General features: G+C 47.6%; 1 protein-coding gene across 13 annotated transcripts in view; it reads left to right on the top strand.

Annotated features, from left to right (window-relative positions):
* The window catches only part of MAPT (microtubule associated protein tau), a 129,889-nt gene that overhangs the window by 56,001 nt on the left and 56,629 nt on the right, over positions 1-17,259 (top strand). For all 13 annotated transcript variants that reach the window (XM_009431917.4, XM_009431906.5, XM_009431908.5 and 10 more), the window contains exon 2: positions 11,663-11,812. In XM_009431917.4, coding sequence (XP_009430192.1) covers positions 11,680-11,812 — 133 coding nt within the window. In that variant the 5' untranslated portion in view covers positions 11,663-11,679. The remainder of the gene's footprint in view (positions 1-11,662; positions 11,813-17,259) is intronic.

Raw genomic sequence — 17,259 nt, forward strand, 5'->3', positions numbered from 1 at the left:
ATTTATTTATTTATTTATTTTTTGAGACAGAGTCTTACTCTGTCACCCAGGCTGGAGTTCAGTGGCATGATCTAGGCTCACTGCAACCTCTCCCTCCTGGGTTCAAGTGATTCTCATGCCTCAGCCTCCCGAGTAGCTGAGATTACAGATATGTGCCACCATGCCCAGCTAATTTTTGTATTTTTAGTAGAGACGGGGTTTCACCATGTTGGCCAGGCTGGTCTCGAACTCCTGGCCTCAAGTGATCTGCCTGCGTGAGCCTCCCGAAGTGCTGGGATTTCAGGTGTGAGCCACCGCACTCGGCTCCACACTTTTCACTTACTAAAAGACTGTGGTGTCCATCAATGGATGAATGAATAAACCAATGTGGACTATCCCTCCCATTACCCAAGGAATGAAGCACGGAGCTGTGCCAAGATCTGGATTCACAGTGAAAGAAGCCAGTCACCAAAAGCCACGTGCTGTGTGACTTCCCTTATACGAAATATCCAGAAGAGATACATCCATGGTGACAGAAAGTAGATGAGCAGCTGGGGACTGGCGAAGGGGAGAAGGGGGAGCAGCTGTCTATGAGGTCCAGCCTTTCTTCTGGGTTTGGTGAGAATGTTTTGGAACTAGATAGAGGTGATAGTTGTACAACATTGTGAATGTACTAAATGTCACTGAATCATTCATTTTAAATCATTCTTTGCGTTGCATGAATTTTAAGTCAATCAAAAACAGTTGTTTGAAAAGAGAAAAGCCTATGGGTAGCGGCAGCAGTGATTGGATTCATGATTCGATTCCATGGCTCATCCCTCCCCTGCCTCACCCCCTCGCCCTCCGACGTCTTCTTCTTTTACTCTGAACTGTTATCTTTGTTCTCATCTCTCTCTCTCTCTCTCAATCCTGCAGACACTTTTCCCTTTCTTTGTCTGCCCCCACCCTCCAGATTTCCGTGTCTCCAGTGTCTCCCTACGAGGCATGAATTGAGGCTGGGAGGGTGTGATTCTGAAGAAGGCACCAACAGTGACTCAGCTAGCCCCTTCCCCCACCCTGCCCCCCGGGCCTCAATTTAGCTAAAAAACCACAGGGACGGACTCAGGAGGCAATACCTTTCCAAGGGTCCCTTAAAAATGTCCCATTTTAGTGTCCAGGTTTCACTCAACTTTAGTGCCTCCCCTAAAATGTGTTCCTTACCTCCCACCCCACTGCATCTAAGTCACTGCCTGAGAAAACAGGATTGAGGAAAGGAGAAAGGAAGAGAGAGAGAGAGGAGGAGAGAGAGAGAGAGGGAGGGAGGCTGATGGATTTAGAAAAGAAGAAAACAAGTGGTCTGAGGAAAACAGCCTTGGTGTGTTTATTTTCCTGTCTGTGTATCGCTTCTCGGCCTTTTGGCTAAGATCAAGTGTATTTTCCTGTCTGTGTGTCTCGCTTAGATTACAGGGATCTGTGGGTGATGACACGTCTGGTCCAGGCTGCGTAGTCACCTCAAGGGCATGCTTATTTATGTGTTTTTCAATTCACTATCTTTGCATGGGAGTCCCAGGCCAAGAGGCACAGCTGTGCCATTTGTCTGTTGGTTTAGATATCCTTTATCCAGTTCTTCCAGAGAAATCATCCTGCCCTTCTGGAGGAGGTGGGCAGCAGGGGTCAGAGATGGGAGGGAAAGGAAGGAGCCAGGTCCTTGGCTAGGATGCCAGGGTCCCCTGCCTCTCACCTGGCCTGGGCTGGAGGCCTCCTGCTGTCCTGTCACTGATCACTACCCCGCCCCAGGCTCCTGAGTTAGAAGACACAGGCTAAAGTAGAGTATTTCTTCATTGAAAAACCCATACAAAATAAAGGTTCATAAAAAATAAAAATTTAGACCGGGTGCTGTGGCTCACACCTGTGATCCCAGCACTTTGGGAGGCCAAGGCAGGTGGATCGCTTGAGCCCTGGAGTTCATGACCAGCCTGGGCAACATAGTGAAACCCCATCTCTACAAAAAATACAAAAAATTAGCCAGGCATGGTGGTGCATACCTGTGGTCCCAGCTTCTCAGCCTATGGACCCACATAGAATACAATGTCAGCATAAGAAGGGAGCCCTGGGGTCACCAAATGGTTTGGGCGGCAAAGAACCTGAAGGTTGAGAGAAGTGGCTTGGTTACCCAGCTGTTGGATGTGAGACCTGGCCACTGCTTCTTCCATACCCTAGACCTGCACCCTGACATCTCAGGTAAAAAGTTGGGGGATGTTTTATGGTCCAGGATGAAGGAACGGGCAGTGAGGGGCAGCGGAGCATCACTTTGCATTTCTGTCTGCCTCGTACTGGCTGTGTGACCTGGGGCAGGTAACTTCCCAGACTCCTGGGAATCATAACACCTATGATGATGATGATGATGATGATGATGATGATGATGACACCTACCTCAAGGATTGCCCTGAAGGGTCACAGAGATGCCTGCAAGGCACCTGCATGGAGCAAGCGCCCCTTCTCTGGCAGGTGCTGGGTGAGCACTACCTGCTGCCAGGCCCTGGGGCTATGGCACTGCGTGACCCTGCAAGTCCTACCTGGCGAAGCTGTCGTTCTTGTGCTCAGTCAGTGTTGGTTGTAAGACTGAGAAGAGTCACTTCATTTTGCTCTCCAGGGACATCTTTCTGGGTCCTATTTTCTGCCTATGTCAAGTAGCGCCTCAAGGATGCTCCTGAAAATGGGCTTGTCTTTCTTAACATGGCAGGTAGGTCCCAAAGCATTAGCATGGGGCAGCTGACCTAGCCCAGCCAATGCAGTGCAGTGACTCTTGCAACCGAGTCTAATCAGAAGGTCCATGAACCTACGAGCATTTCCTGTCCCGGGATCAGGGTGGAGGCTGAGCCTCCCTGCTTAGAGATTCTTCCCATGCATTCCACTTTTTTCCCCAAAAGAAAATATTGACCCTTGAGAGGCACACAGTTTATTTATTTTGCATAGTAAATAGTAGCCTGTATTTTAAGGATGAGTTGATTTCTGCATTTTAAGGATGACCCTGTAGGTCATCAGCCTTCTATTGGTGCATCTGACTCTCTCTAGCCCTGCAGGGATGGTGGAGGGGGAGGGGAAGGAGGGATCTTTATTGGAAACCAGGACAGTGAGACTCATTGCCCTGTCATCTGCTCTGTGGTGCTGAATGAGGCAGCCCAACAGTGAAACACCCTGAGCGAGCATCCCCAGCCTCCAAAACAGTGGCGCATTGCCCTGAGTCCTGGGAATGATCTTTGATTCTCCTGCTCCTGACTTGGAACCCATGGAAACCTCTAGAAGCAGCTGAGGAAAACCCAACATGAAAAGCAGAACTCCACACTGAGAATATAGGAGGTGATCAGAACATACAATGATTCTTGCTAAGACTAATTCACAGTTTTTCTTTTTTTTCGATCGAAGAAATACTGGAGAAGCCTAAAGAAGGAGTCTAAAAACTCTGGCACGTGGGCCAAAACTGTCCTTGAGCTGAGAATGATTTTCACATTTTTAAGTGGTTGAAAAATGAAATAAAATAAGATGATGTTTTGTGACACATGAAAGCTATGTGAAATTCAAATTCTAATATCTATAAATAGTGTTTTATCAGAACACAGTCATGCTCATTTATTTATCCTCGATGGCTGCTTTCCCGCTACAATTACGTTGAGCAGTTACAACAGAGACCACGTGGCCCACAAAGCCTTACAATATTTACTATCTGGCCCTTTCCAGAAAAAAATGTGCTGACTCTTGACCTTGACCTCAGCAATTTGGGAGGCCGAGGCAGGCGGATCGCTTGAGCTCTGGAGTTCATGACCAGCCTGGGCAACATAGTAAGACTCCATCTCTAAAAAAATACAAAACATTAGCCAGGCATGGTGGTGCACACCTGTGGTCCTAGCCACTCGGGAGACTGAGGTGGGAGGATCGCCTGAGCCCAGGAAGTCGAGGCTGCAGTGAGCTGTGATGGCACCACTGCACCTCAGCCTGGGCGACAGAGCAAGACCTTGTCTCCAAATAAATAAATAATGCAAAGTAAAATAAATAAAATCATATAAAAAGGAATCAATTTAAAATTATAATGAAAGCTGGCCGGGCGTGGTGGCTCATGCCTGTAATCCCAGCACTTTGGGAGGCTGAGGTGGGTGGATCACAAGGCCAGGAGATCGAGACCATCTTGGCTAACACGGTGAAACCCCGTCTCTACTAAAAATACAAAAAAAAATTAGCCGGGCACAGTGGCGGGCGCCTGTAGTCCCAGCTACTCGGGAGGCTGAGGCAGGAGAATGTCTTGAACCCGGGAGGTGGAGCTTGCAGTGAGCCGAGATCGTGCCACTGCAGTCCAGCCTGGGCGAAAGAGCGAGACTCCGCCTCAAAAAAACAAAAACAAAAACAAAAACAAAAACAAATTATAATGAAAGCCAAGGGGCATAGTAGAACAAATTTTCTAGAGCTCATTAAGTCAAATGAGTCACCAGTTAGTAAAACGCAGTCAGGGGGAAGAGAGGGCAGGATTCTTTGAAGCAGCAGCTCTCCTAAAAACAACCCACCCTTGTCCAGCTGCCTTCCCTCCTGAGGGTGTTCCCTTTGACTGTGTGACCCCCACCCCCTATTTCCCAACCATCCAAGCCCACCTCTAGCATAATACGAGCTTTTAATCCCTCTCCCTGACCCCAACCCGATTTTGAAGCCCAGTCTAGTATTTTCTCAAATACACTTCTTGGCTCCATTCCTTCCTTTCCATCACCTCTGCCTTTTCACTGCATGCTTGGACCACTGCAGTCAGCTCCCTACGAACAGTTGCTCCCTACCCATCCAATCGGCCCCGCCTGCTGCTGCCAAATTCACCAAGGGCACCTCTGTGGTGCTGCCTGTGGACAAAGTCCAAGCCAGCCACCTCACCCACCTACAGGTGAGTGGGGAGCAGCCAGCATGTCCAGTGGTTTACCCCATCGCCACAGACTTGGTGATGTGTCGATGTGCAGAGAAGGGGTGTTGGCAGGCACAACACAAGCAACCCCGCCCCACGTGAGATCTAAGATGGGCGTGCTGGGAGCCACCTCTGAGAATCCAACAGAAGGCAGAGGGGAGAACGGCTCACACGGCACAAACACTCCTTCCTTTTTTTTTTTTTTCTTTTTTTTTTCTTTTTTCCTTTTTGAAAGGAGTCTCACTCTATTGCCCAGGCAGGAGTGCAGTGGTGCAATCTCAGCTCACTGCAACCTCCGCCTCCTAGGTTCAAGCGATTCTCCAGCCTCAGCTTCCCAAGTAGCTGGGATTACAGGTACGCTCCACCATGCCCGGCTAATTTTTGTGTTTTTAGTAGAGACGGGGTTTCCCTATGTTGGCCAGGCTGGTCTTGAGCTCCTGACCTCAGGTGATCTGCCTGCCTTGGCCTCCCAAAGTGCTGGGATTACAGGTGTGAGCCATGGGGCCTAGCCTCCTTCCATTTAAATGTATGCCTAATTTGCCCATTGAGAACGGCTGAGATGCATTTTAAGTGGCCAGGGTCTACTTAGAGTTAGTGCTCATGACCAGGCCCAGGCCAAGCCTGGCTGGCCAGATGGTGCCTTTGACCTGCTCTGTCTCTGTGCAAAGGAATGAGCTGAAGGATGGGGGTGCAGTGTGTGGGCAGTGGGCTGGGGCTGGCAGGACTCAGTGACTAAGGGAAGAGAACTTTGCTCACTACCAGCCTGTCTTTTCAGGGCACCGCGGGGGGCTTTGGGACTTGGTGATGAACACAGCACAGAGAGCTGTCCAGCATGCGGGTCCCTGGCTTCTCACACTTCCCAGGCTCCTTCAGAGGCTCTCTCCAAAGGGAGCTGCTCTCTCTAGAACCCACGAATTTAGAATATAGGCAAACACTGCATTGGGGACCACTGACCTCAAACATAGAGACCAGAGCAAATGGGGCTCATCACGTGAAACTCACCTTGAACTCTAGCAGCTTCTTTTATATATATATATATATTTTATTATTATTATACTTTAAGTTCTAGGGTACATGTGCACAACATGCAGGTTTGTTACATATGTATACATGTGCCATGTTGGTGTGCTGCACCCATTAATTCATCATTTACATTAGGTATATCTCCTAATGCTATCCCTCCCCACTACCCCCACCCCACAACAGGCCCCAGTGTGTGATGTTCCCCTTCCTGTGTCCAAGTGTTCTCATTGTTCAATTCCCACCTATGAGTGAGAACATGCTGTGTTTGGTTTTTTTGTCCTTGCGATAGTTTGCTGAGAATGATGGTTTCCAGCTTCATCCATGTCCCTACAAAGGACATGAACTCATCATTTTTTATGGCTACATAGTATTCCATGGTGTATATGTGCCAAATTTTCTTAATCCAGTCTATCATTGTTGGACATTTGGGTTGGTTCCAAGTCTTTGCTATTGTGAATAGTGCTGCAATAAACATACGTGTGCATGTGTCTTTGTAACAGCATGATTTATATTCCTTTGGTTATATACCCAGTAATGGGATGGCTGGGTCAAATGGTATTTCTAGTTCTAGATCCCTGAGGAATCGCCACACTGTCTTCCACAATGGTTGAACTAGTTTACAGTCCCACCAACAGTGTAAAAGTGTTCCTATTTCTCCACATCCTCTCCAGCAGCTGTTGTTTCCTGACTTTTTAATGATCGCCATTCTAACTAGTGTGAGATGGTATCTCATGGTGGTTTTGATTTGCATTTCTCTGATGGCCAGTGATCATGAGCATTTTTTCACATGTCTGTTGGCGAACTCTAGCAGCTTCTTTTCACAAGTTCATGGAGAGAGGTTTCCCACTGAGGGAATCACATCTGTCTGATCAAAAGAGGCTTGGGAAATGGCTCTCCTGTTCATTCCCTGGAAACCTCTGATGGAACCACTGCCACTGTGGCAGCCCCAGCACTGGCACCCCAGCCATGATTGGTGCCCCAGCCACATCTCTGCTGTGAGCCCCAGAGCCCTGGTTAATTAATCATCCACGTGTTGATGGGGAGAGGCCCATTCACAAAAGCGACATAAAGCCCAGGGAGACGTGGCCGTGGCAAGAAGGGTGTGGGACTACATTCCGCCCCCAACTGAGAGATTCAGAAACCAGAAAAAAATGGAAAAACATACTGTGCTCTTGGGTGGGAAAACTAAATATCATGAAGGGAGCAATTTTTAAAGTTTTGGCCTATAATACAATTCCAGCCGAAATCCCAATGGAACTTTGAGAATTTGCAGGAAAAAAAAAATTTCTAAAGTACATCTGGAAGACAAACTTACAAGAAGGTCAAATAATTTTGAAAAAGAAAATGATATCTAAGCCCACCTAGAAAATAAGACTTGAGATCCAAAGCTAAATCAGGAGGCTCTAGCAAAATTGACAGATAAGCAGGACAGAGTGCATGGTGCATTCACCTGGGGAAGAGGGCAGATTGCTCTACAAATAGGCCTGGGTCCACTGACTTTAGCTGTTATATTTGGGGAGAAACTTTTCAACCTCACTGCATCTTAAACCTAAAAATATTCCAGATGAATTAATAAATATAAAAAATTAGACCACTAAAAATGTAGAAGAAAATGGATGATCTTTCTATACCATAGAGCAATGGAATAAATCACAAAGGAAAACAGATTTGACTATATAAAACTTAAACCCTGCCCATCAAAAACCATCAGAAACCAAAATAAAAGGCAACCAACTGGAGAAGATAGTTGCCACAAATATGATCAAGGGTTAATGTTATTCATAAATTAAGAGCCCACACAAGTCATTAGAATAAGCACTGAGACCTGAACAGACAAGCAAAAAGAATGACAGTGGGTCGGCGCGGCGGCTCATGCCTGTAATCCCAGCACTTTGGAAGGCTGAAGCAGGCGGATCACTTGATCCCAGGAGTTCCAACACCAGCCTGAGCAACATGGTGAAACCCTGCCTCTACAAAAGTCATAAATATTAGCCGGGTGTGATGGCACACGCCTGTAGTCCCAGCTACTCAGGAGGCTGAGGTGGGTGGATCACTTGAGCCCGGGAGGTAGAGTCTGCAGTGAGCCAAGATCACACCACTGCACTCCAGCTGGAGCAACAGAGTGAGACCCTGACTTAAAAGAAAAAAAAAAAAAAAAAAAAGAGGAGAAAAATGCTGATCTCACTAGTAATTAAAACATCAGGCCAGGCGCAGTGGCTCACACCTTTAGTCCCAGCACTCTGGGAGGCTGAGGCAGGCAGATCACTTGAGATCAGGAATTCTAGACCAGCTTGGCCAACATGGTGAAATCCCGTCTCTACAAAAAATACAAAAATTCGCCAGGCGTGGTGGCACATGCCTGTGATCCCAGCTACTCGGGAGGCTGAGACAGGAGAATTGCTTGAACACGGGAGGCAGAGGTTGCAGTAAGCTGAGATCGTACCATTCCAGTCCAGCCTGGGCGACAGAGCGAGACTCTGTCCCAGAAAAAATTAAAACATCACATATTTAAACAACACTAGGATATCATTTTAAAAAACATTAATAGACTGTTTTTTAGAGCACTTTTAGGTTCACAGTGAAACTGAGTGGAAGGTACAGAGACTTCCCGTATGTTCCCTGCCCTCCATGTACAGCCTCCCCCACTGCCAACGTCCTACACCAGAGTGGTACACTTGTTACAACCAATGAATCCTCATTAACATATCATTATCACCCAAGTTCATAGTTTATATTAGTAAAACATTATCTTTCATCTATAAGCACAAAAATTTTTTGGCATTTATTTAGGTGTATGATTAACTCAGTGTTGACAAGACTCACACTTCATACCCACTTGCACCACATCTGAGAAGCAATTGGTGTCTACAGCCGCAACACCCTCAACAAGCCCGATCTTGTTTGAAAAGCAGTTGGTGATGCTTCTCAAAATTCTATGGACAAAGTCAGCCGGGCATGGTGGCTCATGCCTGTAATCCCTAAACTTTGGGAGGCCGAGGCAGGCAGATCACCTGAGGTCTGGTGAAACCCTGTCTCTACTAAAAATGCAAAAATTACCCAGGCATGGTGGCTGGGGCCTGTAATCCCAGCTACTCGGGAGGCTGAGGCAGGAGAATCGCTTGAAGCAAGGAGGCGGAGGTTTCAGTGAGCCAAGATTGCACCACTGCACTCCAGCCTGGGTGAGAAGAGTGAAACTCCATCTAAAAAAAAAAAATTATGGACAAAGTTTTTCAAAAAGATATTTAATGCAACTTTATTTGTAATATTGGAACATCTGAGGCCATTTCAGTGCTAACTATTAGGGGATGGTTAGGAAAATATGGTACATATGTGGAAAGGAACATTTGGTAGTTACTGCCCCTGATGTTTACAAAGGCTTTTAGTGACCAACAAATGCTCATGCTATAATCTTATGTGAAAAAAGCAAGTAGCATAATTGCAACTATATTTTTAATGCATAGAATAAAAGGCTAGAAGGAAATATCACAGATCCTTGACATACATTCCCAAACCTTTGTAAATCCGCGGATTCATGAAAACAGACACGTTTGCACAAGTGCCTGATCTTTTCTGTTATACATTCATTAGAAGTCAAGCCCTGGTGCCACAAAGTATCTGCCTTTTCAAATGTGATCAGAATGTTCTCTTTTGCTTCAAGGCCATTTTTCACGAAGCAGTGGCATTTTTGCCTCTTCATCAGAGTCACCGTGTGCCCTGGAGGACTGAGAACAGCAGAGCCGTTTTAGGATGGGACAGGGCAGCCAGGAGGATTGGGCTCACTCCCTACTAAGTGCCTCACTCCCGTACAGCCCCCATAGAGGAAGAGGGGTTCAAATTTATTCCTCAGCCAGATGGCATGTGCCGCCTGTCCTGGAATTTCACATCACTTATGATGGACCCAAATTCCAAAAGCTGAATCCATGATTGTCAAAGTCTGGTATGGCAGGATGTCAACAGTAATCGTTTCTGGGCAGAGGGATGATTTTCTCTTCCGATCTTGCTTTGTATAAATACATTTTCTATAATAAGATTGTATTACTTTTCTCATCAAGAAATAGCAAGTACTGTTTTACTCAAAATATGAATAGAGCCAGGCATGGTGGCAGCTTATGCCTGTAATCCCAACACTTTGAGAGGCGGATATGGGAGGATCACTTTAGCCCAGGAGTTTGAGACCAGCCTGGGCAACATAGTGAGACCCCCCGTCCCCACTCCCCCAAAGAAAACCCACAAAGCATTTATCCTGGATTATTCACAGAGGCCAAAAAAAAAAAAAAAAAAATTCAGGCCTCCTATAGCCATGAGCTACGAAGATGAAAATATGCAAATGTGTAAGAAAAGCCAGCACATCCGATTTTTACTTTTACTTTCACACCTCTGTCCACCATGTTCCAAGAGAAGAAACTTGGTCATTGAAAGGAATAGATCAAATCCAAAGAACAAAACCACTGTGCTCATTGAACTTCTTAGTGTTCACAAAGCTTTAGCTGCAGGTTGGATGGGGCAACCTGAATTGGCTGGCTCACCTGGGCTGCAGGGAGCAGAGATCGCGACACTGCACTCCAGCCTGGGCAACAAAGCGAGACTCTATCTCAAAAAAAAAAAAAAAGTTCATAAATTCAAAGTTATGAATTATTTTTAAAATAATAATAATTCACAATAAAGATGAGGACAAAGTGTGAGTAAATGGTGGTTTCTGTCCAGCTCTGTTGAGCTGAAGTGGCATCTCCCTGCTGGGGCTTTTGGGGAAGAAGGGTGTGTGTTGCTCTTCAGATCCCAAGCCTCATGCCCCTACTGGGCCCTGTGGGGTGCTTCTCAGCCCACCAGGAGAGCCACCGTTGGAACGCACACGTGGGGGACCTGGTGGGTGCCGGTGTGGTGAATGGGGGCCACAGCCTGACTCCAGGAAGCCAGCAAACTCGGAGCTGGAGGAGTCAGGACACCCCCGATGAGTCAAGAGTTGGTTTTGCTGCCAGTTGACATCTGATTGAACCATCTCTTCACTTCTCCGTGCCTCACCTTCCTTACCAGACAGGCTCTGCTGATGCTGTCCCTCTCCTGTTCAGTCGTGCCCTCACCGTTAAAGAGAAAGAGCAAACTGCTAGGCAGCAGCATTGATTTTTTTAATGAAGTGGAAAGAGAGCTGGGAATAACAAGTCAGGCCCACCTCACCTGCCTCACCTGGTGGGTTTATTTGTTTTGTTTTTTGTTGTTGTTGTTTTGAGACAGAGTTTCACCCTGTCACCCAGGCTGGAGTGCAGTGGTGTAATCTCAGCTCACTGCAACCTCCATCTGCCAGGTTCAATTGATTCTCCTGCCTCAGCCTCCCCAGTAGCTGGGATTACAGGCACCTGCCACATGCCTGGCTGATTATTGTATTTTTAGTAGAGATGGGGTTTTACCATGTTGGCCAGGCTGGTCTCGATCCCCTGACCTCAGGTGATCCACCCACCTCGGCCTCCCAAAGTGCTGGGATCACAGGCGTGAGCCACCATGCCTGGCCGTCACCTGGTGGTGTTGAATATGAACTGCTGCGGTGTTGGTAAATTAAGCAAGCAGATAGACGTAAATAACGCTTGGGCAGGAATATGGAGCACGGGATGAGGATGGGCGGCCAACTGTTAGGGTAGCAGGGAGGCTGAGATCTGCCTGCCATGAACTGGGAGGAGAGGCTCCTCTCTCTCTTCACCCCCACTCTGCCCCCCAACACTCCTCAGAACTTATCCTCTCCTCTTCTTTCCCCAGGTGAGCTTTGAACCAGGATGGCTGAGCCCCGCCAGGAGTTCGAAGTGATGGAAGATCACGCTGGGACGTACGGGTTGGGGGACAGGAAAGATCAGGGGGGCTACACCATGCACCAAGACCAAGAGGGTGACACGGACGCTGGCCTGAAAGGTTAGTGGACAGCCATGCACAGCAGGCCCAGATCACTGCAAGCCAAGGGGTGGCGGGAACAGTTTGCATCCAGAATTGCAAAGAAATTTTAAATACATTATTGTCTTAGACTGTCAGTAAATTAAAGCCTCATTAATTTGAGTGAGCCAAGATAACTCAAGCAGTGAGATAATGGCCAGACACGGTGGCTCACGCCTGTAATCCCAGCACTTTGGAAGGCCCAGGCAGGAGGATCCCTTGAGGCCAGGAATTTGAGACCGGCCTGGGCAACATAGCAAGACCCCATCTCTAAAATAATTTAAAAATTAGCCAGGTGTTGTGGTGCACGTCTATAGTCCTAGCTACTCAGGATGCTGAGGCAGAAGAATCACTTGAGCCCAGGAGTTCAAGGTTGCAGTAAGCTGTGATTATAAAACTGCACTCCAGCCTGAGCAACAGAGCAAGACCCTGTCAAAAAAAAAAAGAAAAGAAAAAAGAAAGAAAGAAATTTACCTTGAGTTACCCACATGAGTGAATGTAGGGACAGAGATTTTAGGGCCTTAACAATCTCTCAAATACAGGGTACTTTTTGAGGCATTAGCCACACCTGTTAGCTTATAAATCGGTGGTATTGATTAGCATGTAAAATATGTGACTTTAAACATTGCTTTTTATCTCTTACTTAGATCAGGCCTGAGTGGCCTCTCTTTAGCAAGAGTTGGTTAGCCCTGGGATTCTTACTGTAGCCACATTAATAAACAACATCGACTTCTAAACATTCTATAATACCATCTTTTGGCCAAATTGACTTCGCCTCTTCCTCTCTCTTTCCAAATGAAATGTGTTTCATTTCACTGTCAGACCACATGGTTGGGGACCCCACAGAGCACACAGCCCTCCCTCTGCCTTCCCATGCTGGCCCTTCACCCACTGCTGGAGTGCCAGGTTGGTCCAAGGGTTGGACCAAGTTGTCTGAGGTTGTCTCAAGTTTGGTCCAGGCTGTCTCCGTGCTGGGTTGTGCTACAAGGAGCCCTTCTTTCCATGGGTGTGGCTGGCAGTGAGTGCTCACAGCAACAGCCCACAGTGCAGCCCGAGGGCAGGATGGACTCAGTCCCTGCCTCCATACCCATTTCTAAGGAGGCAAAATGGCAAACACTCTACTTTTCTCTTTTAATGCTAAAAATAAGAAAACACCTTGCAGCCCAGGGTATGGGTAGTGCATGGAAGCCGTGGAATTCCGAGGTGGGAAGTGACCTCTGCTGGATATGTCTATTCAGGAAGATTGCTGGAGTGGGTGGGGTCTCTGGGAGGTCCCCTGAGTGTGGGAAGCTGGGACCACCAGCTTTCTCGCACAGGGAGTGGCCATCCCAGCTTGGAGAGGTTCCAGGACTGGTTGGGAGGCACGTTTCAGATTTCTATCTGTTGAATCAGCGAAGATATTGGATTATGAGGAATTTGGGAATTAGGAAAGTGGGTGCAGGTGGGTTGGGGGTAGGTGAAGGAAGACATGGGCGTATTGGGGGAGTGGGGGCTGCTCAGAGGTGTTCCAGAAGCTCTGGGTGAGGAGGTGAGAGGGACCGGGGAATGCAGCTCGGCCCAGCCTCCCTGCCTGAGGTCAGCCATCACGTGGTGATGGCAAGATGGAAATGTGCTTTCTGACTGCTCCAGCCAGTGCTGCCAGATTCAGCTCCCCAGGGAGGGCACCTGAGAGGCTCCAAGCCAGGAGATCTGTTTTCTCCTTTGTTTTTTTTGTTTTGTTTTGTTTTGTTTTATTATACTTTAAGTTCTAGGGTACATGTGCACAACGTGCAGGTTTGTTACATATGTATACATGTGCCATGTTGGTGTGCTGCACCCATCAACTTGTCATTTACATTAGGTATATCTCCTAATGCTCTCTCTCCCCCCTCCCCCCACCCCCTGTTTTCTCCTTTGAATCCTTCTTAGAGGCCGGGCGCGGTGGCTCACGCCTGTAATCCCAGCACTTTGGGAGGCTGCGGCAGGAGGATCGCTTGAGCCCAGGAGTTCCAGACCAGCCTGGGCAACATAGTGAGACCTCGTCTCTACAGATAATAATTTTAAAAATTATCCGGGCATAGTGGCATGCACCTGTAGTCCCAGCTACTCAAGAGGCAGAGGCAGGAGGATCACTTGAGCCCAGGAGGCGGAGGTTGCCGTGAGCCAAGATCCCACCACTACACTCCAGCCTGGGCGACAGAGACCCCCATGTCAAATAATAATAATAATAAATAAATCCTTCTCAGTCCCTTCCTCACTGTGTCCCCCTCCACTGAATTTTTCCACCTCCTCTCCCACTTCCCCTACTCCCGCTTTCCCTCTCCTTCTCTCCCCACTCCATCTTTTTCTTTCTCTGCTGTTTCTCGTCCCTCCCTCCTCTCCATCCTGCAACGCTGCCTACCCTGTCCCTGCCCCACCCTGATGCTCAGGATGTGTGAAGTGAGGGGTGGTAGCCCCCAAGACCTCAACCCCGAAGGTTAGCCTGTTGAAACCACTTTCTCCCAGCTGCCCCCCTGGCAGTTGGTGCTGCTGGGGGAAACTGGGATTGGGGGCCAGATTTTGCCTCTTTTCCTGACAAAGAGAGATGAAGAGTTCTCTCACCAGGTGCCTGGGACTGGGGTGTGGGTGTCCCAGCCTATCCCAGCGCATCTGTTCTGCATCATGATTAATAGTGCTGCTTCAGCCGGGCGCGGTGGCTCACACCTGTAATCCCAGCACTTTGGGAGGCTAAGGTGGGCAGATCACGAGGTCAGGAGTTCGAGACCAGCCTGGCCAACATGGTGAAACCTCGTCTCTACTAAAAATACAAAAATTAACCAGGTGTGGTGGTGGGCGCCTGTAGTCCCAGCTACTTGGGAGGCTGAGGCAGGAGAATCACTTGAATCTGGGAAGCAGAGGTTGCAGTGAGCCAAGATCATGCCACTGCACTCCAGCCTGGGTGACAAAGCGAGACTCCGTCCTAAAAAAAAAGGAGTTTTGCTCTGTCGCCCAGGCTGGAGTGTAGTGGCGCCATCTCGGCTCACCGCAACCTGCGCCTCCCGGGTGCAAGCGATTCTCCTGCCTCAGCCTCCCAAGTAGCTAGGATTACAGGCGCCTACCACCACGCCCGGCCAGTTTTTGTATTTTTAGAAGAGACGGGGTTTCACCCTGTTGGCCAGGCTCGTCTGGGACTCCTGACCTCAGGTAATCCGCCCACCTGAGCCTCCCAAAGTGCTGGGATTGCAGGCATGAGCCACCGTGCCCAGTCAACTCCTTCTCAAAAAAAAAAATAGTGCTGCTTTCTCTTTCAAGTGTCCTGATTTGGGTGATAGTAAATGCCACTCTACTTATAAGGGATCTACCTCAGAATGCTAATTGGGACATTTTTGTAGCACTCTACTGTTGGCAGCAGGTGATGCTCACAACAGCCCGTGAGGGTGAATGACGTCCGCTTCACAGATGACAAAGGAGCCTCATGCTCAGACCGTGGGCTGCCAGAGCAGGGCCATGGCTGCAGCCCCACATGGACCATATTTCCCCCTTGTCACTCTTTCCACCAAGCCCCCTTGGAACTTCAGTTATTAAACTCTCTTGGGTGGAATCCAAGTTAGAATCACAACATGTGCCTCATATGGATTGTGCCAGTGAAAAATGACATTCTATTTAGAGGCAGGGCAGCCTGGCTTAGAGTCAGTTTAAAATATGTATTATGCTGCAACAAATGTACCATGATCCTGTAAGATGTTCACAACAAGGGAACTGGATGTGGGGTATACTGTCTGTACTAACTTCACAAGTTTTCTGTAAATCTAAAACTGTTCCAAAATAACAAGTTCGTTTAAAATTAACTCCAGGAGACCAGGTACGGTAGCTAATGCCCATAATCCCAGCACTTCGGAAGGCTGAGGCAGGTGGATTGCTTGAGCCCAGGAGTTTGAGACGAGCCTGGGCAACATGGTGAAATCCTGTCTCTAAAAAAAAATCACAAAAATTAGCCAGGTGTGGTGGCGCATTCCTGTAGTCCCAGCTACTTGCGGGGCTGAGGTGGGAGAATCATCTGAGCCCAGGAGTTTGAGGCTGCAGTGAGCTGTGATTGTACCACTGCACTCCAACCTGGGCAACAGAGCAAGACCCTGTCTCAAAAAACAAAAATGAAATAAAGTCCAGGAAAGAAGTAGGTTTTACCACTCTTATTTTCTGAAGAGAAAACTAAATTTAATGTGTAAAGTGAGGACAAGTTCACCAAGTTAGTGTTTGAGTTGCCTAAAATATGTTTGCTAAAACTATTCAAAGCTTTCACATAAAACATGATCAGAAGTTCTATGCCAAAACATATGTGTGTGTATATATATATGCACTATATATACTGTATATAAAAATGCAAAATCTAAATTGCCAACCTTTTTGAAATTGCTCTGAAAGGAAAGCATTTCAAGATAATTTGCTTACCCAAAGAATATACTTTCCAAGAAAGCAAGTAATACTTAAGGTGTTCATAATCCTCATCAAATTAATTCTTGCTACTGAAAGCTTACAAGGAGCTGTTTTGATGTCGGGTGTGACAGGTTTGACTTGGCAGAAGGTGTCACTTTACTAACAACGTTTTAAATAAGTGACAGAAGACAAGAAACTACACGTTAAATGCCAGAACAAAGAGTGTCTAAGTGGATGCTAAGAGTTGAAATATGGCTGGATACCTGCCCAAGAGAGCTGAAAAGTAGATGAAAGTTGGTTACCTATAAACTAGTGCACCCTAATGAATTAAAAGGTGTTGATGAGTTAACTTGTTATGCCTTCCAGATAAGACATGCAAATGGGGCTTCTTCCTCCTTCACTACTTCCAAGGGATTTAACAAGGAGACCAATGCAAATGATAAGGACTGTAGGGCTCAAGCTGGGGACAGATTGGGGAAAGGGGGACCATCATGCCCATATAGATGTCCCTGTGCCCTGGCAGTCAAGGCTGCTGAAAAATAACAAAACCCAGAATTCTGCGTGATGCTGCCTCACCATTTGTCCAAAGCCTTCTTGCGGCAGTTTGCAGGCTTTTGCAAAAGCTCCAGGACCAAGGAGCTATGTTCATGCTGGAAGCTTGTTCAGGATTAGCTGTTCTTTGTGGGATGGGCGCAGCCAGGGCCAGGTGTCCAGGGACAGTGTTTTAACAAAGGGCGTGAGGTGTCTGATCTCACAGTGGAACTCCACTTGCCTTTTTTTCATCTTCTCATTCTGCTTCATGCACAGAACCAGCCCCATCCTGAAACTGACTCTAAATTACTCCCACCCCAGGTGGAGTGCCTTTCTCGGAGTTCAACAGAGCCTTCCTGTCGCCCAAGGGACAACTCCACTGAATGCCCAAGCCACACCCAAAACCTGACAAGTAAAAACCAAATTCTGTGCTCCCCCATCCTGGGCCATTCCTGGTTTCTCTACTGCTGTTGGTGGTACCACCATCAGCTTGTCCATCATGACCC

This window comes from Pan troglodytes, chromosome 19 (genome assembly GCF_028858775.2).
Source record: "Pan troglodytes isolate AG18354 chromosome 19, NHGRI_mPanTro3-v2.0_pri, whole genome shotgun sequence".
Lineage (NCBI taxonomy): Eukaryota > Metazoa > Chordata > Mammalia > Primates > Hominidae > Pan > Pan troglodytes.